Genomic DNA, 25,110 nt, shown 5'->3' on the forward strand with positions numbered 1-25,110 from the left:
GCTCCCTGGAGGCGGAGAAGGCGCGACGGTGGTGGCTAGGTGGTGGCGGTGCTCCGGCCGGCCTGCTGCAGTATGGCTATGGGGACTTTAATTTGCGGGTCTGTGAGGGCCCGACCGGGCCAGTGTGGGCTAGGTTTGACCTCGCTTCCATGTCCGGTTGGCTACCGCGAAGGCGGTGGAGGTAGTTCCCTCCGCGTGGCTGAGGTGCTGCTACCCCCGACCCGGTTGCCTCTCTTTTCTACGTCCAAGCCCTGCTCCGATGACCATAGCGAGATGGCGAGGATGGCGAGGATGGCTTCAAGACCGTGGTGAAGTGTGCTGGTGGGTGCCAAGTTACGTGGAGCACGTCGAATGGTCCCGGTTTGTGGGTTTGGTGGGCGGGAGAAATCCTTGTCGGCATGTCTGACACCAACGCGGTGACGCTCGCGGGTGTCGCCCTACCTTACTAAAGGGCGTTGGTTGTCCCTCTTCCCCAATCCCTTCCGTGTATCGGGGGAAACCCTAGGACTAGTCTGTGCAGCTGCGATGTTGTCGTCACTTTCTTTGTTGAAGGTGTTGCCTGATATGCAGCGCTTCGGTGTCGTCGATTGGAGTCGAGGGATTCGACAACTGGGAGGGTGCTGGCGGTGAGAATGGAGCGGTGGAGTTGGGGCGTGGCTGGGATCTCACAGGAGTTCATGGAGATAGGGGGTTTCGGGAGAGGATTGGGTCGACGGAGGGGAGGTCTAGGGCCGATGCCGGTGGCCGGCCAGTCGGTGCAGCAGATGAGGAGACATAGTGGCCGGCGGCTGTGGTTGGAGGTGAGGAATAGCGGCGGTTGTGGGCGTGAAATAGGTTTGGTCTCCCGGTGTGTTTGTTGAGCGAGTGGACGGTTGTCGCGCGTGCCCGAAGCGACGCCTCTTTGAGTAACGAGACGTTAATTTTTTTTTAGAGGAATAAGACGTTAATTAATCAAGCTATAATGGCCTCTTGGCTCCTCGGGACTATGCAGATAGAGTACGCGACTTTTACTCCTCAGAGTAGGAGTACTATTCGTGCATGACCAACTAGGCTGCATCTCACGTGTTAGATGACATCCAATACTACTAACAACATGCATACACTTCATCAACCCAACACATGCACTTATACACAAGTAATTGGGACAAACACAATAGCTAAATTCTCCCCTCTTCCCCCCGCCTCTGGTTGCGGCCATGATGCAACTCGTCAAGCGGGTAACCGGCGAGCTACACATGCTCTTGAACGTCGCCACCATTTCAATGAATAGCGGCGACGTATGTGTCGCTTGCTCTCTACCGCAACATTGTCCCTTTCGATTCATCCCCGATCCCCACCGCCATGCTGACTACGCTTCCCATGTCCGTGTCACAACCTTTTTCATGGGCGGCAATGTGTGTAGGCAGCCAAGGCCCTCGCCCAATGGCACCTTCAGGGACAAAATCTTCTGTAAGGGTTGAAAATTCACCAAAGTGGTGGACATACCTGTTATGTTCTTGATGAAATGTTCGTTCGTCCTCGTGCTCATTTACCCATTTGATGACCGAGAGAATCCACATTGTAAAATAATGTTATCGCTACAAGCAAAAATATTTGCAAGTCACCCCTTGATGACTTGTATGTCTTTGGCAAGGCCATGATGATAACACATGAGAGACACCAGCCGTCATCGAGGAGTTCCCTTTTTCGATTGAGAAAAGGCGATGCGAATATATCAAATCACCCAAACATCTGATAGAAGAAGGTTCTAAACAATGCTAGCTGGCATCCAAGGCCTACAAATTTGCCTTCTTTTGCTAACACATGTGCATCACCATTTGTTGTTCTTTGTACTGCACTAACCGATGCATCATCAAAACCAACATCAAACCGATGGCCACGATGCTCGTTCGGACCAGATTGGGGCCCATCTGGGCGGGATGGCCCGTCTGCCCCAGGTGCGCCGGCGATGCTCCCTCGAAGCAGAGAAGGCGCGGCGGCGGTGGCTAGGTGGTGGCGGTGCTCCGGTCGGCCTGCTGCAGTATGGCTGTAGGGACTTTGCGGGCCTGTGAGGGCCCAGCCTGGCCGGTGTGGGTCTGGTTTGACCTCGCTGCCATGTCCGGTTGGCTACCGCGAAGGTGGTGGAGGTAGTTCCCTCCCGCGTGGTTGAGGTGTTGCTACCCCCGACCCGGCTTCCTCTCTTCTCTGCGTCTAGGCCCTACTCCGGTGACCATAGAGAGATGGCGAGGATGGCTTCAAGACGAGTGTGCTGGTGGGCGGCAAGTTAGGTGGAGCACGTTGAATCGTCTGGGTTTGTGGTTTTGGTGGGCGGGAGAAATCCGGGTCGGCATGCCCGACACCGACGCGGTGACGCATGCGGGTGTCACCCTACCTTCCTAAAGGGCGTCAGTTGTCCCTCTTCCTCAATCCCTTCCGCGTATCGGGGGGAAACCCTAGGGCTAGTCCGGGCAGCAGCGACCTTATCGCCGCTTTCCTTGTTGAAGGTGCAACTACTATTTGTATAGTCTAATTAAGCATTGACGTGCAAGTCCATGCAAAAACTACCTAGCAACATTTCCTGGCGACGTTTCATATATTACCTCCATGCAAAGGCTTGTATTGTTTTAAAAAAAAGTCAAACTATGTTAAGTATAACCAGGTTTTTACCAAAAAAAAAGTTAGCATGTGAGATACGAAATCAATACCGTTAGATAGATAATGCAATATATTTTCATATGATATCTATAAAATATAATATTTATTGATAGATTCTTCAAAAAAATTGGTAAAACTTTACTTGGTTTGACTTTCTAAAAAAATCTAAGCCTTAAGCTTTGAGATGGAGCTAGTATATGCATCGATTTTCACACGCACCGAATTGGTTGGAAGCTGCCAGACCAAGCTAGCTATACTCACACGTGTAGAGTTTTCAGCTGAAACCTCAAATAAATAAGTTTAGGCTATAATTTTATATGTTTTTAAACATTAAATATTAACTGAAGACGTTTACAATGATGCATCTCACATAAAATAATTGATAAGAGGAAATTTTTCCAGTTAACAAAGCATCCCGCCAAAGGATCTCACCGATACAAAATATAGAATCTAATTTATAGGTTGGCTCAGGAAATTTAGAAGGACCGAAAATACACAATTAATTAGAGGAAGAGATAGAGTGAACAGTGGAGATATCTGAAAGTGCGGCGGGATATGAGGGGGTGGTGTCAGTTGTGGCATGTTGAAAGGTCGGTGGTTGTGCTTGGTAAGGTGACGACGAACCCGACCTCACGGGGATCTCTTCGTTATTGTCACCGTCGGCGATAATGATGATGTCACCGCCGGGGAGAAACCACCTCCCCTTGAATGGGGTCATAATGTGAGCTTATAATCGTGGTTTGGAAGAGGAAAACCCATATAGTCAGCTGTGAATAAAAATGAGCTTTATTGAGTGTCCAAGATTCTACACCAGACAAAGGATTTAAGGTGGGCCAAAAAGCCCTAGATTGTGACCCCTCTACTTCCGCGAGAGACTTCCTAAGAGGATGGGACGTTTAGTCGTCAGAGGTTGTGGCAGTTGTAAGGCCTAGAGAGTTTCTCCATATACATAGCTGTGTAGTGCAAGTGTGTAATAGATGTGTGCTCCTTGTGAAAGGAAAAACATGAGTCCAATGTATCTACACACACGGTTGAGAAGCTTGTATAAGGTGACAAAATACAACAATAGACATGCATGCTTGTATAAGGTGACGAAAAATACAGCAATCCATACTACTCGAGCGCCAAAACCAAATTTAGAAAGTCAGCCAAGAGGAAGATCTGGGGCGTCCAAACCAGCACCATACCAATGTCCACGATGCTCCATGCCACGGATCGGTGACGTGGAGTCACCAATTTAACCACGAATTGGTTGTGGCGGCACAATTTCCGTGGGATGAGCAGTAATGGCGCCTAATTAACCACGGACGTGTTTCGGAGTTAGCAGCTAGTATAATTAATCCCGTGAGTTGTTGAGTGACAAAAGAGCAAAATCCCATTGACTAGTATCCAGAAGTATCCTCACAAACAAATATCATCCAGCAGTAGTGATTTCTGTTTTGCTCAAAATATTGCAGCTATTCACAACTTCTCATTGTGAACATTAAACATTCTCTATTTTGTTGATTATACCAGATGGGAGAGCACTGGGATGATAGCACCCAATCCAAGGAGAAGATTGAGGCAAGTCTAGTAAGCAAGCAAGAGGCTGCGATTAGAAGAGAAAGAGCGCTCGCATATGCATTTTCCCATCAGGTAGGGGGCTTCCTGATTCTTGAGAACAGATGCCAGTCTAAATTTTTTCCTATCATTTGACAACAGCATTCTTAAAATTGTTTCAAAATTTCTACTTTGCAGTGGAAGAGCAGTTCAAGGTCCTCCAACCCAATGTTTGTAGACCCAAACAACCCACACTGGGGCTGGAGCTGGTTGGAGCGCTGGATGGCAGCAAAGCCTTCTGACGGTGGCCGCACTGGGACTAACAAGGAAAGCAACGGTGACAACATATCTGTGAAGAGCATAAGTTTGAACCTTGGAGAGGGTGAGATCACAAAAGCCTTCAAAAGTCGGAGCATCAAGCCAGACAAGTCATCACCAACGACTCCAAAGCTGACCCGCCCAGCCTCCCGGCTGTCCCCTTCAACACCCTCTGCCAAAGTAACACCAATTGTTGAGAAGAAGAAACCTGCTACACCAAAGAACAGGCTTCCGCAGGTGGATGACGATGCAAGGAGTGTCCTCAGCGTGCAGTCCGAGCGGCCAAGGCGGCACAGTATAGCCACCTCAACTGTACGGGACGACGAGAGTCTCGCAAGCTCTCCATCAGTCCCAAGTTACATGGCCGCCACGAAATCCGCAAGGGCCAAGTCCCGCCTCCAAGGGTCGCCATTGGTCGATGCTGCAGAGGCACCAGAGAAAGTAAGCCCTGTTGCATCTGTCAAGAAGAGGCTGTCCTTCCCAGCTGGTTCGGTGTCTCCGTCGCCAATGAGGCGGCATTCTGGTCCTCCCAAGGTGGCAGACAGTGTGGTGAAGGACATTGCTGAGGCACCACAGCTGGAGGCCCTGGCGATCAATGGCTGAAACAAGTAATTCACACACGTGGCAAGAGGGGGCTATGGTTATGCAGATATACAGATTCCACGCATGAACAAAGGTTTAAAGTTCAATCAGATGTATGGATTATTGGCATTTTTTCTTTTGTCCGGTTATGATGGCTGCATTGTTGGCTTCATTAGGACAAGATTCTCGGTGTCTGTCAGTTCATTCCATTTGTTGCTTGTGTAAAACTATATGGGTTTGTCACCGGAACCTTCGATGCTGATGTTTGTACGTAAGAGGTCTTATATTTATGCGAGCAATATATTTCTTCCATGCCTTGTAAACGTCCTAAATTCCCCAATGAGCTTGTCAATGTACCACTCTGCTCTCATCATTATATTGTGCTCTTGCGCACCTGTAATCTTTCATGTTCAACACAACAGCATATCAAATTTCTGTTATTAGAACACTGATCAAAATGTACTATGTCGTCAGGCTGGCCACTCTTAATCTGGGTATATTATTCTAATTCTCACTAAGATTAGGTAGAAATTCTCCAGCAACAGCCAGCAAACAAGGGATGACTACTTAATCTACTAGCACTTCACCCAAGCAAGGCTATACTATTTTGTAGTGCATATGACTGAAAATCCTGATTTTGTGGAAACTGTTTCGCACAAATTGTGCATCATTTGGGACTTAAACCTGCGTGTTGGCAAGAACATCCAGATGCAAGGAATTAGGCCAGGCGAAATAAACAACCATGACAGGTTGCAATGTTTGCTTCTCAGTATTGAAACAAAAAAAGAAAAACGTTGCTGGTTATGTATGTTTCTCATCGCGTTGGAGCTAGTAACTGCAGCAAAATTGCAGTACATCAATTCATGCCTGGAACTCGATTTCTAGAATCTCCTAAACACAACAGCATAAAGAATCTCAAAGAAAATTATAAAAGAAGAATGAATTAGGTTACATCAATTCGTAAGCACTAAAAATACATGCATATATGACAGAATTATAGCTTTATCAGTTCAGAACAAAAACAGTAAAGCCCACGTACATAGCTCACACAGGACATTAGTCGACTTCCTAACCGAATCAGACCTCATATGCATAACCATTAACCAGCAACGTTTTCATTTTTAATCAACTAGTACTTCACCCAAGCAAGGTTATATTTTGTAGTGCATATGACTGATCCTGAGTTTGTGGAAACTGTTTTGCACAAATTGTGCATCATTTGGGACACCTGCGTGTTGACAGGAACATCCAGATGCAAGGAATTGGGCCAGGCGAAATAAAAAAACCATGACAGGTTGCATTGTTTTCCTCTCCGTATATGAAACAAAAAGGGAAAACGGTGCTGGTTAATCGTTATGCATGTTAAGTTGCTAACGGATGATAGGACAATATGTTTCTCATCAGTCAACACGTTGTAGCTAGTAGCTGCAGCAAAATTGCAGTACATCAATTCATGCCGGGAACTCGATATCTAGAATCTCATAAACACAAGAGCAAATGAATTAGGTTACATCGATTCGTAAGCACTAAAAAAATGCATGTATGACATAATTATAGCTTTATCAGTTCAGAACAAAAACAGTAACGCCCACATACATAGCTCAGACAAGACATCAATACTTGACTTCTAACCGAATCAGACCTCATATGCAAGTACTCCCTCCATCCACAAATAAGTGTACATGTGGGTTTTCCAAGATAAATTGTCAAGTGGAGTGAAAAATGCATTGCGAAGATGCATCTCTCCTCTTTAATTATTTCACCTCCAATGAGCTAAGTGCATGTAGAAAACAAGGAGAACATGTGCTTAATATTATTGGGTTTGATTTCCGTAGGATGAAAGAGGAGCAATTAAAGTGCATTGGGAAAATAGGAGTACACTCTTTTGTAGATAAAGTTTAGAGCTAGATATCCACTTATTTGATGACGGAGAGAGTACAAGCCAAGGGCAAAGGGGGTCATAAGTCATAACTAATGTCTTGATTGAACTACACTTGCATGGGCACATCCATTGGTGCACAATAAGAGAGGCAACATAAATGAAAATGTTGTACACATTTCTCCTTGGTCCACCTCATAGATGTTGCCAGACATGCCTCTCTACTGTTTATCAGTTAGCAATGCAGCCATCATGACCAAACAAAGGTTTAAAGATATAATGGCGACTTAACATAAGGCAAAACAAGAAACATATCCTTACTGAAGCATTCACAGGACCTTCGGTGCACTAAATAGTTCGCTCTTTGTCACAAATCACCTTTGTACTTGCATCTGAGTTCGGATTATCTTCCTGACTGAAAGCACAGATCCTCCCAAGAGCTGACATTAAGGACGAGTTCGATATATATTTGGATGGTTGGATGAAAACAAAGTTATTCAGCAGAAGGAATAAGTGGATGCGGCTGAGAAGTAATACTAGCATTTCTGACATTAAGTTTCAAGTTTTTCAGTGTTTCTGCTTCGTCCTGATCTACATAACTTCAGCCACAAGAAAAACAATGCTTGTACAGCAACAATCGGTTTATTTATCTGAAATCCCGGTTTGAAAATACTGAAGCACAAGCAAACAATTATCAAGAGGGGGCAGAAATTTAGATCAGCAGAACATACTGTGCCGTGCAAAATCTAGTAGTGCAGAGCAGGCAAGCTCTCGAAGGGAACGGTAACTGTGCACGAAATGCTTGGCTGAGTACAGGAACACTGCAGTATGATTCTGCCACCGAGGTAGGAAGAATAATCTGAGTTGAGAATACAATGTTGGGCCGAGTTCCTAAATACGGAGTACACAATGAAAGTAGCATCGCTATCCAACTGAGGTGACACCTGCGATCCAGGTGAGGAGGAGAACGATCCCCTTTGCTCCGACTGCCGACTGAATGCCGGGGATACTGGCAGTTGGATTCTGAGCGCGCGACCCGGCTAGGGTTTCGGTGGATCTGGCTGGGAGGAGTGAGAGTCGCCTGCTCCCGCGACGGCGGCGCGCTTGCGGGCGATGAACGCCTCCAGGACCTTGCGCCGCTCGGCCGCCTTGGCGCGCTGGGGCTCGACGTTGGCGTAGGAGAGGCGCGCGGCGACGGCGATGAGCAGGGCGCCGGTGAGGAAGAGGCCGGCCGTGGCGGCGCGCTGCCTCCGGGTCGCCGCGTACTGCAGCCACACCATCTCGCCTCAACTAGCACGGGGTGTGGAAGACGGAACAAAATGAATTGCCGTAAATGGTTCGTGAAGACGTATTCGTGCAAACGCGTGTTTCGAGAGCAGAGCAACACGGTGACGGGAAGCAGAACAGAGCATGAGTATTGTCAGCAAGAACGACATCTATACTCAGTTACTCATTCTTAAAATATTATTTTTTGCATTATCAGCAATTTACATCTAAGGGCCCCTTTGATTCATAGAATTTGTATAAGATTTATGCAGTATTTAGATTTTATGGAATTTTTTTCCTATACTACTTGTTTGATTCGTATTAACATTCATATAGGAATCTTAAAGTGTAACTATATGAACAAAATATTAAGTCATACATCATGAAGATAATTTAAAAATTATTTTTCCATAAAATTCAAGTAGTCATGACATCTTAATCCGACCTTTTCCATTTCTGTGATTCTCCTATCTTAGAAGCCTTAATTTGCTCCAATTCGTTGATGCCTCGATGGAGCAATTAAATTACATCAGCATGGACAAAATGGAGAAGAGTCTAATTGTTCCAGCTCGTGGACGAGACTATTGATAACTTTGGGCAAGGTCGACGGCGTTGGAGCAGCTGCTTGTGTATGTGTCGAGCGAGCCAACAACAAGGACGTCGTGCTCCTCGTCCTCCTCGTCCTCCTCCGACGACCTCAGGACCGGCCCTAGTACGAGGTATGGTTGTGAATAGAGATCTTGGTGGTCTGATAAGCTAGCCGGCCGGCCGGCGGAGTGGTGGCTGCCCGCGTACGAACGTGCTGCTGGCAGCTTGATACGGGCATGGAGGCCTATGTGATGGCCAATTTCAGGACTCCACAAAGCTAGGTGCTACGCTATCGAGGATTCAGGAGTGACACGCTAGGACGACCTACGCTATGTAATAATTAAGTCTAAGGTTGTGTCATTCATTCTATGTTAGGAAATAATGTAGCCAGGTCATGTGGTGGGCCAATTAGGATTAAATTAGTGTTGTGTTTGGTTTTGGGCCTGTCCAAACCAAACCAGGGTAGGCCCATAGTGGGGCGCCCCAGCCCAGCAAGGGTTGGCCGGCCACCTTCCCCTCATATAAGGAGGTGAGACGGCTAGGGGTTAGGGTTAGATAAGTTTAGACTAAAGTTTAGGTTACACCTATCATGAGAACACAGTCATCAACATAGTCATCAACTGCAAATGGCACACGCGCCTTATGAGTAATCTTCGGCATATATACCACAGCTATCCAACCACTCAAGACGCTTAGGTTCAGGAAGACGCCATGTACACAATCCCAATGCTGCCACCATCGCCTTGTTAATGTCATTAGTACAGCTGCCACCATCAATCATCAACTTGCAAGCCTTGCCCTTGATAATGCACTGAGTCTGAAACAAACTTCACAGCTGAACCTTGTCAACTGCCTTGCAAGCATACCTTCTTGAGTTGCATATTCAGCCCGCTCAATGGTACATCCTCCTCAACAGTCACAGTAGTGTCCATGGTATCAGAGCCAGGTTCCATCTCCTCTGAAGATATTACCTCGCCCTTAGTGACTGGTGGGAGTGGAACAAAACCTCCTGAATAGGAACTATGCACTTGCCCACTTCCTTTATTGCATGCACAACTCCGGACGGCTGCTCACTCTCCTCCATATATGGTAACACGAAACGATCACGAAGAAAAGTTTTGTAGTCCTCCCAAGTACAAGCAAATTCACCTCTGTCAACCGCATCACGTCAATAATGGTCTAACTCCTCGTCCACACGCCATTGAGCAAGAACAAAAGCATGAGACCCATCGAACTTCCTATTGTATATGTGATACGTCCCAAACGTATCTATAATTTCTTATGTTCCATGCTACTTTTATGATGATACTCACATGTTTTATACACATTATATGTCATTATTATGCATTTTCCGGCACTAACCTATTGACGAGATGCCGAAGAGCCAGTTGTTGTTTTCTGCTGTTTTTGGTTTCAGAAATCCTAATAAGGAAATATTCTCGGAATTGGACGAAATCAACGCTCAGGGGCCTATTTTTGCACGAAGCTTCCAAAAGTCCGAGGGAGAGACGAAGTGGGGCCACGAGGCGCCGCCACAACAGGGCGGCGCGGCCCAGCCCCTGGCCGCGCGGCCCTGGCGTGTGGGGCCCTCGTGTGGCCCCCTGACCTGCCCTTCCGCCTACTTAAAGCCTCCGTCGCGAAACCCCCAGTACCGAGAGCCACGATACGGAAAACCTTCCAGAGACGCCGCCGCCGCCAATCCCATCTCGGGGGATTCCATACGTTTACTTATGGGCACCGCAAAACGTGCTCAATTTCTTGGTTTTAATTGGCCGGCCGACTTCCATAACAGTATCAACCATCATCATAGACCGATTAACTGGAAACTCACTTGTTTTGGTGTAGTAGCTTGAGTTAATTAAGAGAGTACGCCTAGCTGGCTATGACGTCGTGGTCGCCAATCTTGTTTCTTTGTTGTCCTGTAAGCTAGCTAACTGCATGTCATAATCAGATAAATGGGGACGATGTAACTAACTATTTACAGAAAAATAATTAAAATAGAGATTCTACCTCAAACCTCTGCATCAAAATGATGCACGCATCTTTTTTATTAGAAATATTTCAACAATGCTTTACAAAGATAACACAGTGATCAACCGAAAGCTGATGTCACAACACTTCACACCACGCGCATCATCTAAAATTGTAGGCTACACCAAGCGGAAGCACAATCCAGTGTGGCAGATAGTGAGGATGCACCATTGCACATTCTCGAGAAGTCACCGCACCTATATATCACCGACCCATCTTCAGGACATGGATCAATGTATTAACCTTGCCAGGCCCGCTATCGATGTCACCATGGTACCAGACAACACCACCACCTTGCGCGAGATCATCCTGCCACGTCCGACACCGAGTACCCGATGCACCACGCTGCCGGCGACAAGGAAGATGCAAACTGCTTCACCTTGCCTCCACCATCCAGCAGCTGCTCCAAACACAGTGCCTTCATGAGCAAGATTGACGCCGAAAGCGCCGGCATCGTTCAATTCGGGATCCCAGATCTAGTGTTTCCTCGGAGCATGACGAGTGAGGAGATGCCGACGGCAAAGGCGATGCCTTCAACAAGGTGACAACGCGAGACACCGCCATCACCCGCCATGACCATAGTCAGAGCTCGGTTTTCACCGGCAGTTGCACTTCCCCAAATCACCGCAGGCCACGACCAACCGGCCGACCACCTCCGACGGAGGAGAATCCGAGAATGGCACCATCGCCATGTCTAGTTTCCTCATAATTAATGCGGACGAAGCCTGGGTTAACGGGGTGTCGACGTCGAACAACGAAACGTGTGCTATAGGTCAAGACCTGTCCGAGCCCATCTAGGCCGAGATCCGGCCCGCCTGAACCTCGTCGCCATCGCCCGCACACCATGCTCGTGGCCGCCAAGTTCCTAATATACACTCAAATAGTGTAAGTTCATAATACGGAATACATTGCTGGGCCAAGTTCCTAATATACACTCAAAGTACTGAGTAGCATCGCTATTCAACTGAGGTAGCATCTGCAAGTGCATCCAAGAGGAGATGGGTCGCCTTTGCTTCGACTAGAGAACATATCTAGTGATACCATCCACTAAACGATATCATGATACAAATTCTCAAAATTCAAATTCTGAAGTATCTAAAATTCTTGGAAAAGATTATGAGTGTTCACAAGATGCCTGGACTCCTTACTCGCCGGCACAGGGTGTGGAAGTTGGAACAGAATGGTTTGTTGTAACCGGCTCGTGAAGACATATTACCATGACCACAGGTTTCGTATCGGGAAAGCAGAGCAACACGGAACAGAGCATGGCTCGAGTCCTTTTATTTACGACAAAGAGTATATATTAATACTAAAATACCCTATCAGCATTATGGATGTAGAAGAGAGCTCAAGCGATGTCAGAAAGAACGACATAGACAATTGACATCTAATTAACTCGGATTCGTTTGTTGTTGCCTCGACGGATAATTACAGAATGCACGCGTGCACGAATTGGAGTACTAGGTGTGTATTACAGCGAGAGAAGAGTCTAATTGGTCCAGCTGTTGGACGACCCTATCGGTGACTTTGTGCAAGGTCAACGGCGCTGGAGCTGCTGCTTGAGTATGCGCCAGGCGAGCCGGCGGCGGGGACCTCGTCGTCCTCCTCCTCCTCCGCGATGGGGTCGAGGCAGCCAGTCGCTGCCCGGCGGAGGCGGAGGCGCTGCAGGCGCAGGACGCGGAGGGTGTCCGTGGGCGCCACCTCGTCGGCGGCGGCGAAGCAGCAGACGGCGCAGGATCTCGCGGCGGAGGCCATGGACGATGAGTCGATGATGGTATCTGCACTTGTACGACGACCGATCAGTTGCAATGTAAGAAGGGCCGGTGGAGTCGAGGTTTCTTAAACTCTGTGGCTCGGTGCTTCAGTGCTTGACTGGTTGTTCATGGAGATCTTGGTCTACTTATATAAGCTGGCCGGCCGGCCGTCGGAGTGGTGGTGGAGCAGGCTACTGATTTGTGGCTGCCCACGTCGGCTGCCGCGTGCGTACGTGCTGCAGGCAGCTTCCAGGTAGTTGGTTTAGCATCGCTTTCGCACGCTTTGCTCCATGGCCACGCGCGCCTTTCATTTAATTTTCGATTGCGCCACGTACGTGTACGTCTTTGCTTGGCCGAGCTACTCTACTCCTCTTCACCAATCATATGCACGTGGATACACGTACGTGGCCTACCTAGTGTAACACGTTACACGTTTACTTATGGGCACCACAAAACGTGCTCGATTTCTTGGTTTTGATTGGCCGGCCGGCATCCACAACAGCATCATGTAAATTGCACCCGAAGCTCACTTGTTGTCAGAGCATCTCCAGTCGTGTCCCCAAAGCATTTTGGGGCGCGCCGGACCAAAAAACAGTTGCAGCCGCGTCCTCTAAAGTCCATTTTTGTCCGGCGCGCCCCGATACGGTGTCCGGCGCCCCGAGCCCGTCCCCGTCCCACAGGGGCGTTCCGGGCACGCCGGATACAACGAAAAGCGACGCTTAGCGACGCGGGCTCCCACATGTCGGCGACATGTTGCATAAACCGTTGATTCACGCCTTTTTCTCGTCGCTCCTTCCTTCCCGCGCCTCCCACCCCTCCGCCGCCACTGGATTTGCCGGCCGTTTGAGCGGCTGATCTCTTCTGAGAGTCGGCGCCGTCGCCGCGGTTGGCGCTCCCGCCGGTCGTTCCGCCGCCGCCGCTTGGCAAAAACACAAGTAGGAGGGGGAGGAGATGGACCTCACCGGCGGCAGCAGCAGCAGCAGGTCGGGGACGTCGCCGGCAGAAGGAGGAGCAGAAGCTCGGCGCTGTGGGCCGGCGGCTGCAGCAGCATGTGGAGGAGGTCGGTGAAGTCGCCCGCTTCTTCCCCGGAGGGGACGCCGGCAGCAGGGCCTCGGAGGCGACCACCAGAAGCAGCTCGGGGAACCAGCGAGCACCTACGACGATTTCGGGGTCGCGACGCTTGACAGTCGATTGGAGACGAGGGATTCGACAGCGGGGAGGGTGCTGGAGGTTCGGCGGAGAATGGCGAGGTCGGACGGCGGTGAGAATGGAGCGGTGGAGCTGGGGCGTGGCTGGGATCTCACAGGAGGTCATGGAGAGAGGGGGTTTCGGGAGAGGATTGGGTCGACGGAGGGGAGGTCTAGGGCCAGTGGCCGGCCGGCCGGCACGTCGTTGCAGAGGAGGAGACGTAGTGGCCGGCGGCTGTGGGTGGAGGTGAGATAGGTTTGGTCTCCCCACGGTGGGTCGTCTAGGACTGCTCACGCGATGTGTTTGTCGTGCGTGCCCGAATGCCGAAGCGACGCCTCTTTGAGTAACGAGACGTTAATTAATCAAGCTATAATAAATGGCCTGTTGGCTCCTCGGGACTATGCAGATATGCGAATTTTACTCCTCGGAGTAGGACTACTATTCGTGCATGGCTATTAATTAACTAGCCTGAATTCACGTGTTTTAGATGGAATCCAATACTACTAACAATATGCATACACTTCATCGACCCAACACATGCACTTATACACAAGTAATTGGGACAAAACTATAGCTAAATTCTCCCCTCTTCCTCCGCATCTCGTTGCGACCATGATGCAACTCGTCAAGCGGGTAACCGGCGAGCTACACCTGCCCTTGCACGTCGCCACCATTTCCCGCATTTTTCATGGGCGGCAATGTGTGTAGGTTGCCAAGGCCCTCATGCAATGGCATCGTCAAGGACAAAATCTTCTATAAGGGTCGGTTCACCAAAGTGGTGGACGCACCTGTTATGTTCTTTAAATGTTCGTTCGTCCTCGTGCTCATTTACCCATTTGACAACCGAGAGAATCAACATTGTAAAATAATGTTATCGCTACAAGCAAAAATATTTACAAGTCACCCCTTGATGACTTGTATGTTTTTGGCAAGGCAATGATGATAACACACGAGAGACACTAGCCGGCATCGAGGAGTTCCCTTTTTTGATTGAGAAAAGGCGATGCGATTATATCAAATCACCCAAACATCTGATACAAGAAGGTTCTAAACAATGCTAGCTTGCAGCCAAGGCCTACAAATTTGCCTTCTTTTGCTAACACATGTGCACCACCATTTGTTGTTCTCCGTATCGCACTAACCGAGGCATCATCAAAACCTTTTAGGAGAAGCTTTATTTCCTCCATGAGGTAACTATATAGAGACCTATCTCGTTCCTCCTTTTCAAGCTTTATCACAACCCTAGAGTTGTCTGTCTCCAGCACCACTCGTCGTTACTCACGATCTTTACCAATCAATAGACCATGTTGACATGCCAAGAGTTTAGCGCCCTCGGCTGAAAATTATGGCATGCCCCCACTTGGAAGCATCCATTGTGATCTCTAATGACCACCCCCACCCCCTGCCAGTTACCCTTCGTCTGACAAAAGGCATCAGCAATCTTCATCGCCACTGCATTAGGGTTTTGCAAATTCTTAGTTTCTCTAGTATCGTTCGTTGCTTGACAAAGATTGTACAACACCATGAACATCCATGAAACCTGATCCACATAACTCTTCCACATTCAGTACGTGACATGCTAATCTCTTTGGAGGGGCCTCATCGAGGAGATCCTATACTAATTGTTGTTCACGTGAAAATAGTGATGACCATTCAAAGACGAGCTCCATCTTAATTTGGTGTGCATGTACTTTCTTTAGCCTCTCATGCATCTTAGTTGTCCCTCTTCCCCAATCCCTTCCGCGTATCGGGGAGAAACCCTAGGACTAGTCCGGGCAGCAACGATGTTGTCGTCACTTTCCTTGTTGAAGGTGTTGCTAGGAGTGTTGTGGAATTCTCCGTAGGGTGCAACGGTTGCGAGTCGTCTTCGTTCTTGTCGAGCTACCGGTGTCGGCATTTTTTCTCTTTTGTTTTTTTGGGCTTGGGTTTTGCTGCGGCCCCAACATGCTTGTTGTATCGGTTGGTTGCTATATTAATATAGCGGGGCGAAAGCCTATTTCAAGAGAGAGAGAGAGAGAGAGAGAGAGAGAGAGAGAGAGAGAGAGAGCATAGTATATGCATGGATTTTATTATTTTTTAAAAGTCAAACTATGTTAAGTATGATCAAGGTTTTACCAAAAAAAGTTAACATACAAAATATAAATAAGTGTAGGCTATAATTTTATATGTTTTCAAAAATATTTATTGATAGATTTTTCAAAAAAATTAATCAAACTTTACTTGGTTTGACTTTCTAAAAAAAATTAAGCCTCGAGCTTTGGGATGGAGGTAGTATATGCATGGATTTTCACACGCACCAAATTGGTTGGAAGCGGCCAGACCAAGGTAGCTATATTCACACGTGTAGAGTTTTCTGATTTATCGTCAAATAAGTAAGTGTAGGCTATAATTTTATATGTTTTCAAAACATTAAATATTATGTTTACAATGATGCATCTCACATAAAATCACAGGGATCTCTTTGTTATTGTCACCGTCAGGGAGAAACCATCTCCCCTCGAATGGGGTCATAATATGAGCTTATAAGCGTGGTTTGAAGAGGAAAACCCCTATAGTCAACTGTGAATAAATAAAAGCTTTGTTGAGTGTCCAAGATTCTACACTAGACAAAGGGTTTAGAGCATCTCCAGCCGCGTTCCCCAAAGCGTCCCCCAAATAGCGCCGGATCGAGCGTTTGGGGGACATGTATTCGTGCAAACGCGTGTTTCGAGAGCAGAGCAACACGGTGACGGGAAGCAGAACAGAGCATGAGTATTGTCAGCAAGAACGACATCTATACTCAACACGGTGACGGGAAGCAGAGTAGAACATATTTTTTTGGGAAATGCATTTTGCGAATAGGTGTACTCAATTACTACACCTATTATTCAAAAAGCCTATTTTAAAATGTCAAAAAATCTGAATTTTTTTAATAGCTGTACACCCGTATATTCTATGTTCGCACACAAATTTTCGCGAATGAATGATATTTTTTATTACTTGTATAAAAAAGACAATTTTCAATGCTCCCAAATAGCTTCCCACGAGACATTTATTTGTCATTTTTACACAGCCCATACAAAATGTTTGTGGGATACAATACCGACTACATCATGATTTATTTTCAGATCTTTTTGAAATTTAGAAATATGATTTTAATTAATTTTCTAAAAAGGGATCACTAGTTCTCATGTGCACCAAATCTCTGTCCCCACTATGGTGCTACATGATCTAAAAAAAATAACCAGCTGACTACATCGTAAATAAAAGTTGGAAGTATAGCCGGCTGACGATGCCCTCCGGTATTTCGATATGGAGATTTCACAGAATAAACATCAAACCGGTACCACCTACGCTCCAAATTGCACTCAAAAGGTTAACACCTATTTTTGCAAGTTTTGATAAAAGAGAAATAATTTCTCCTAAAGGGCAAATAGAATGGATCCCTTATTTTTTTACTGATTTGACTATCTATGTAATGCCATTCCGCGAGTACGTTACTAAATCTAAACATATATAAATGAAAATATTTGTTTCAAAAAAAATTATTTAGCCAATAGTTGAGCAGAAGAAATGCTCAATTACTTTTTAGAAGGCAAACAAATATGTCTTGGAAAGGTTAAATATTGTAAAAAAATATATAGAGTCCTTCCTATAAATGGAACCTTTTTTAACGGGATATCACAACACTAGGCCTTAAACCTGCGTGTTGACAAGAACATCCAGATGCAAGGAATTGGGCCAGGCGAAATAAACAACCATGACAGGTTGCAATGTTTGCCTCTCAGTATTGAAACAAAAAATAAAAACGTTGCTTGTTAATCGTTATGCATGTTAAGTTGCTACGGGATGATAGGACAATATGTTTCTCATCACGTCGTAGCTAGTAGCTGCAGCAGAATTGCAGTACATCAATTCATGCAAGGAACTCGATTTCTCAAATCTCCTAAACACAAGAGCATAAAGAATCTCAAAGAAAATTATAAAAGAAGAATGAAAATTATAAATGAAAATGTGTATACATTTCTCCTTGGTCCACCTCATAGATGTTGCCAGACATGCCTCTCTGCGGTTGTTCAGTTGAGCAATGAGTATTGTCAACAAGAAGAACGGCTATGGAGCGGGAGGAGGAGGCGGAACTGCAAACCGCAGCTCTCATGCCGAGGAAGGCGCATGGATACTTGATGGCCTCGGGGTAAACGGCCGCGAGCGACGGGAAGTCGACGGCGACGCGCGTCAAGGGGTTGAGCACGCGGATCTCCGCGGTGGACCTGTGCACGAGGACGAGGAGGCCCTCGCTGAAGCGGACGATCCGACCGGAGGTCTGCGAGCGAGGTCCGGGACGCGGACGCGCGCACTGGGATGTCCGCGCGCGTGTGGAAGAGGTCGATCCTCGCTGCTCGCCTGCCCTCATGGACCCTCGACCGTCAGTTGCGGCATGCAGGTGACCCCCGACCGGCGTCTATCCATTTCATTGGCTCTCAACCACGACCCCTCGATTATCTCATCCTCATCAATTCATCAATCAATTAACACACCACGTCACTGATCCGTGTGTATTCTGCATCCTCGCCGTCCATCATTCCCTCCTCTACACTCCCTGCAACACACGATTACATCACACCAGTGCAGCAAGATCATCCTCTTCTAATTCCCGCCTACCTACCTCCCTAGCTCAAACGGCGCCCTTCCCCTATAAGTACAAGGTCATGGCCATGCTGCCGCGCGTCGGCTATCGCGTGACTTTGGCGTCGGCGACCAGACCAGACCAAAGGAGAGGGTATCGGCGAGGCAGAGGAGATGCCACTCCGGATCGCTTCGCACCGTCGGCGACCAGACCAGAGGAGAGGGCGCTCTGTATCGGCGAGGCAGAGGAGATGCCATTCCCGATCGCTTCGCATCGTCGGCGAGGGCGCCGTGAGCGCGACGTGACGGCCGCGACCTCGTTCCAGGTCCATCCATCCATCACATCGTCTGCACTCCCGAGTGCCCCTACTTGTTCATCAATCCAATTGACCTCAATTGCCCCTCCCGATCGTCTCCTCTCCGCGTCCTCTTTGCCTCTCTGGTATACGCCGCCGCGTGCCGGCGCAACGCCAGTTACTACGATCCTACACCCACGCTCTCCGGCCCGCTCCCAGTCGCCTCCTCTCCGTGTCCTATCTGTATACGACAGCGTGCCGGCAAATCGACAGCGTGATTGACATCCATTCCTTCTTCAGTGGTGAGGAGCGGACTCGGCCATTAGAGCTCCAGGCCGGGGAGAGACGTGATCTGCTTGCCGTGGAGTGGCACGCGCGGTCGCTGCCGGTGTCGAGCATGCAGCAGCATCGATATGTCCATGGGTGCTTCCGTGCGTCAGTGCGTGTGCTGCTTCGTTAACTCTTTGAACGAACAGTTCGATCTCAACCATTTCCGTAAACGGTTCTAACCCACGGTTCAAGACATTGTTTAGTTTCGTTTCGGTGAAAAATCAAGGGAGTTTGGCTTTGGTTGGGTTTACTCCACTCCCTGAGTGACCCTACTTGTTCATCAATTCAATTAACCTCAGGCATCTCATATAAGGTCTTCTTCTTTTCATTCCCACACCCCTTCCATTTTTCAAACACAGCCACAACTCGCCAGGACGCACAATTCATCTTAGCAGCCGCTGCTCGACCGGCCTACACGCGCATGCCCTGTGTCTACATCCATGGCCGGCAAATCTACGAGGCCAGGGCTGTGCCAAACCGCTAGGAACATGGCTCACATTATACTGGGTGAGCCGGCGCAATCGAACACAGACCCACATTATTTCTTTCAAGACCGGCCATCAAAGAACCAGAGAGCAGCTGAATCGAGGCTATTAGTCTTTCAAGGCCTGAATTTTCATGATCTTGCTCTACCTCATCGGTGGATGCTACTGCCAGGGAGCTCCACAGCTCACTGGATTTCCAAGGTAGCTAATGGCCATCAAAGAACCAGAGAGCAGCTGAATCGAGGCTATATTAATCATTCTAAGACCTGAATCGGCGAGGTAGAGGAGAGAACGCTCTGTATCGGCGAGGCAGAGGAGATGCCACTCCGAATCGCTTCAGCGGCGGATCACCAACGTGACTGTTGCGACCTCCTTCAAGCATCTCCTATAAGCTCACTGTGGATTTCCAAGGTAGCTAATGGACACGTCGGGCATTATTTCTCTTAGCCTGGCTCGATCGGTTTTCAGAGCTAAAACAGAGCAACCACATCAATCTACTTCGCTGCTGCATGCTCGACGGCTCAGTCTTGCTACAGGAGGTCGCCGGGTCGGCTCACATGTTCCTTAACCCAAATTCTATAATTTATTGAATATGTAATTTCTTTTTATCTAGGCTTGACAGCAAGAGAACTAATGTGCTTGCTTGTTCTACCTACCCGTCCGGTGAGATAAAAATGAATATAACATCAATTACACCCCCAAGCTGGAGACAACCAAAATAATCTGTCTAGTCCCTCGCTGAAGAAACAAAAACAACATCATTACCGAGTGAGCTAGCAGATCCATCCTACCCAGATCCACGGGCGGTAGCTAGGTAACAAGCAACAACCACAACACATTTTCTTGCTATTAGCAAGGTGGTTGTGCACAGAGGGTCAGAGGGAGGTGGTCGTCCTTGTCGAATAGCAAGCGCGCATACATATTCATGATCTACTTTTAACCAAAGCCAATTCATTCTGACACTGAATCTTAATATATATTGCTGCTTCAACTCGTGCTTGACCGTGGATGTATATAATCTTCAATTACTCCCAGCAGCAGCATACACAGGACGCAATTCGTGCCACCTAATTGGTAGCATCAGCAGCTACCAACACACAACAATAGCACTCTTTTTGTTACACAACAAGGTTCAGAACAGTAGTGTAATACTACTACTACTTATTATGATTATACGGTTCAGAGCTAGCAGATCAATCCTATCCTAGCAACTAAAACAACTTAATCCAAGTCTGTCTTCTCATAGCTCCTTTTCCTTCTGCATTTTCATGCTTCAACTCAACTTCTGCGCTTCAAAAGCATCAGGTCGTTCTTGCAATCACTGCACCATGCCCCTCTGCTTTTCCCCTCCACCCCGTGGATAGCACCGCTGCCAGAGCACCAAGGGAGATGCCTGCACCCAACGCGGCAACAAGGAGACATCATCTAGATTCTAATCCTAACAAAAATTAGCAAGTTCTGGTGTTTCTTCACATGGTCTTCATTTCTGCTGTCTGCAATAAGAACATCATACAAATTAATCAGAGAATAAGCAACCACCCAAGTCTGTATGAATGAAAAAATTCTATGCAAATATGAGATTGCCTATATGGCCCAAACAAACAATTTCAGACCTCGATCGCAGCTCAGACTTCATGAGCTTGTAATCTAAAAAGGATTATCAATGGGAAGAGTAAAATTCTGTTCAACACCTAGTTTCCTAAATTAGATGACCTGGCAAAAAATTATCGCTGTCTTATAACCGAAAAAAATGCAAGCAAACACAACACACCAAGCTTCCTAAATTAGTATCCAAGCTTAAAACTGGATTATCACACCTATGGGTTTTCAGAAAAGGACCCATAGGGCTTAGGACAGGCATACCTCACCGCCAAAACTCCACAACTCCAGCACACAATAGACCACGGTGACAGTATACACTCAAAAGTCAATACCAAAAGCAAGAAGGGGCTCACAGGTGTTCGGTCAAGAAGCGCCCCAGAATGATGGCGTAGCCAACCAGCGTAGCCAACCAGCGTAGCCCAACCCCTAACAATGACCACAGCAACATATAACCTACAACAGCAGCAACAAAAAAAAATAGAGCAGTGCATCCCATTGGTTTCGTCCATGAACAAACAGAGGTTAGCTAAAAAACAATGAATCCAGCCTGATGAGTCCACTACTTCTAAGGCAGTGTCAAGAAAGTAAGAGTTGAGCAATACAGCCTACAACAGTTGTACACTCATATCTAAGGCAGGAACCACACACTCATATCTAAGAGTTGAGTAATACATTCTTGTCTTAAACCAAAAACATATCAAGTTTTTCTAGGCATCGTACGTCCAAGGGAAACATGTGAAGCATGCATTACTATCGTAACTTACGAAAAACTCAAGTAATCTAGCATAAGGATATCATCAAACCTATCACATGACCTAACTAACTTGATTTCAAAACTAAATACACATCACTAGCATGTTTAGTGTTGAGACGATTCAATCAAACTAATCCACGCCTTCCATAACTCATCTCGAGTTTGCATTCACATAGCCATTACTTGCACTATACTCTACCTAAATCCAGGCAAAGACTTTGGAACAAAAAGTAACACTTATGACACTACCCTTGAGTAGGAATTTACATCCACTCACCATTTTCCATAACCAAAACTTGAGTAAGATGATTAATGACTATAACAAGGGAACTACACCAATAAGAACGATTTTTTAGCATGGCGATTATTGTACCAATACTGGAAGCGTAGAATTATTTGAATGGAAATCCGTAACACCTTGACGAGCCACCATGTCCTCAGGTATACCAAATGTTCCCATCAGGTCAGAGTCCTCTAAATAAAAGAAAGAAGACTATTGTATATAGGAGGTTTCTCCACTATCAGTTCACTCATGAGCTAGAAACAACTTCCATCTCACTACAAAAGAACTGCACCTAGCACACAAAACTTAACTAGCTAGGCTCACTGTTACAAAAATCGGCCGATTAACCAGTTAACTGGCCGATTAATCCCTACTCGGAGGGCCACCGAGTAGCTGATTAATCGGCCGATAAATTGATTAACTGGCCGATTAGTCCATTAACCCCCAACTCGCCAGCTGACCGATAAGTTACCAGTTAACGATTTCCCCAACAGTGGCTAGGCTCCAGGAAAACACATACATCACACTCATGCATCCTAATGGGTTAACCTAGCTTAACATATCTTGGGCATCAACTTTCTTGCTTGGACAATGCACCAAAAGCAGAGGCGTGAATTCAGGTGCCAACTACATAGGAGAAATGCAAAATATCTAGAAAACACTCTCTTCCAAAGTATGAACAGATTCCTTTTACCCAATATTTTTGGACAAAACGAATCACTTAAGGTGATGGAAGTTAATAGCAGAGGGTTTTTTTTTTTTTTTGAGCTGGAGGGCGTTGTTGTGAGCATGTAGAAGAAAGAGAGATCAGATGAGCTGAACTAAAAACAAGAAACTGCAGAACTGTCGTATATATGACCATTTGACAAAATAAATTATTTTAGTTCCATGAAAAGAACTAGAAGCTACAGAACTTAGTTAGTACAAATTAATAGATTTGATAGGAGTTAATGGACATTGGATAATCCATCATTTTATAATATAGAATGGACCTGAATAGATTACATTGGCTGATACACTCATGGTGGAAAACAGGAATCCAAAATCAGTTATTTAATAATCATCATGTAATATACTAGCAGGGTATAATCTGGAGGAACATTAACAGATAAAATGAACCTGAATGTGCAAACTATATGTATGTATGTCCAAAAGGTTTAGAATGATAGAAGTGATTTAGATATTAGAAGGAGTCAATTTGTGACCAAGCAAAACAACACTACTCCCCACAAAAATAAAAAGAACAGACGAGTAAGACTGCGTGCTAGCTTATCATCACATAGCACAAGCTACCTACACTTGATAGTCTAGAGCGAAGAAGAGAAAAAAATAGAAATCAAGTAAACCCATACCAAAAAAAACATCTCAACTTTGCAAATTCTTAATGAAAGCCACCCGAAGGTGGTACCAATGCACAGCGCGCAAGGGAGTCCATCCACCGCAACGCCACACACGGCAGCCTAGGAAATTCTTAATCAAAGCCACCCGAAGGTGGTACCAATGCACAGCGCGCAAGGGAGTCCATCCACCGCAACACCACACACGGCAGCCTAGGGTTATGCTCTCAGAGTTCGCGACAACCAGGTGATCTACGCCTGGACCTCCTCGGGGCACTCTGAGTTGGTATTGCTCGCAACGGAGTATGCTCTTGGAGTTAAGTCTTGGGCTTCAAAGCATGAGCAGTCCTGCATGCAAAATACAGTCGGGTCAAAATCGCCGGTTACACCTACTACTCCTCGCTCACTGTACACAGGAAAATTGGCACCAAGACTTACCCATGGGCCTTGCTGGCCATCATGGGCATGCCCAGGGGCTTGATGCGCACAAAAGTAGTGCACAACTATTAGATATGATTTGAAAATGCTAGCTCAAAAAGGCTGCAAGAAATAGGAACATGATGTTTGTTGAACTGAGCAGCACTAAACTGTCTAGAGCACCATGCTCATTGAGCATAGGCAAGGCTCCTGTTACAGAGAATGGATAGCTCCACAAGCTCAGACTATACAATCCAGGAAGATTACAAACAATGTAAATTCTCCACTAATTAATTCAATCAATGAACAAAGGAAACTGACATTGGATAGCAAGTAGGCAGTCACAAAATTTCTCAACATCATCACATGCAAATAAGATAGACCAATTTTCTCAAATAATATGGATTGAGAATTGAGCATGTCAAAGTAAGAGTAAAAGTTAAACAACTAACTAGCTACATGCAGCAGACAACTAGTTTGATCTCAGGTCACAGGCTCCGAGGTGAAAAGAATGAAAAAATAGCACAAATGATCCCAGGTCTAGGAACAACGAGTTCACATCTTGAGTAGTAGAAGTTTGTACAAACAAACAGATAAAACATGAGCAGATGATCACTGCTGGGACCTGACCTAGAAACCTGAGTTTCATAAAGTGTCCTTCCACTGTAAAAAACTTGAGTAGTAGAAGTTTGTACAAACAAACAGATAAAACATGAGGCCAACAATGGGAAGGCACATGTACAAAGAAATCACAACAATTAGGAACCAGAAACTTACCAAAAACAACACATGGAGTCAAAGACGAAGGCCACAACAAAGGCACATGCACAAAGAAATCACAACAATTAGGAACCAGAAACTTACCTAAAACAACACATGGAGTCAAAGACGAAGGCCACAACTGTCATTGTTTAGCCCTCCTCGTTATCCTCGAACAAGAACAATGCATGGTCAGCAAAGCAAAATACTGATAGTTAGAAAAGGCTCCAAAATAACAGCCAATACAAAATACACTTATACCCTGCATTAACTCAATCTTTACCCAGCAAGCAAAAAACACTTGAGCATAAGAAGCATGCCAATATGCATGAACTACAGAGATCGACAAGTCCTCGACATAACACTATGTAAGTAAATGTGAGTGCAATGAATAAATCCTAGCGCCAGCTCTTATCAGATTGATAAAAACAAAGTGAGAAAATGACTTGGGCAACTTGAATTA

General features: G+C 46.4%; 2 protein-coding genes across 2 annotated transcripts in view; one reads left to right on the forward strand and one right to left on the reverse strand.

Annotated features, from left to right (window-relative positions):
* The first annotated feature begins 734 nt into the window (after positions 1-734).
* LOC124647100 (protein IQ-DOMAIN 2-like) overlaps positions 735-25,110 on the forward strand; it is a 35,529-nt gene continuing 11,153 nt past the window's right edge. Inside the window, exons 1-3 of the mRNA XM_047187086.1 lie at positions 735-800; positions 4,150-4,269; positions 4,372-5,099. Coding sequence (XP_047043042.1) covers positions 735-800; positions 4,150-4,269; positions 4,372-5,094 — 909 coding nt within the window. The 3' untranslated portion in view covers positions 5,095-5,099. The remainder of the gene's footprint in view (positions 801-4,149; positions 4,270-4,371; positions 5,100-25,110) is intronic.
* On the reverse strand, positions 7,543-8,232 carry LOC124708409. Its single transcript, XM_047240085.1, has one exon. The coding sequence runs from the start codon at positions 8,230-8,232 to the stop codon at positions 7,993-7,995; it is 240 nt and encodes a 79-aa protein (XP_047096041.1). The 3' UTR covers positions 7,543-7,992.

Source organism: Lolium rigidum, chromosome 4 (assembly GCF_022539505.1).
Source record: "Lolium rigidum isolate FL_2022 chromosome 4, APGP_CSIRO_Lrig_0.1, whole genome shotgun sequence".
In the NCBI taxonomy this organism is placed as follows: domain Eukaryota; kingdom Viridiplantae; phylum Streptophyta; class Magnoliopsida; order Poales; family Poaceae; genus Lolium; species Lolium rigidum.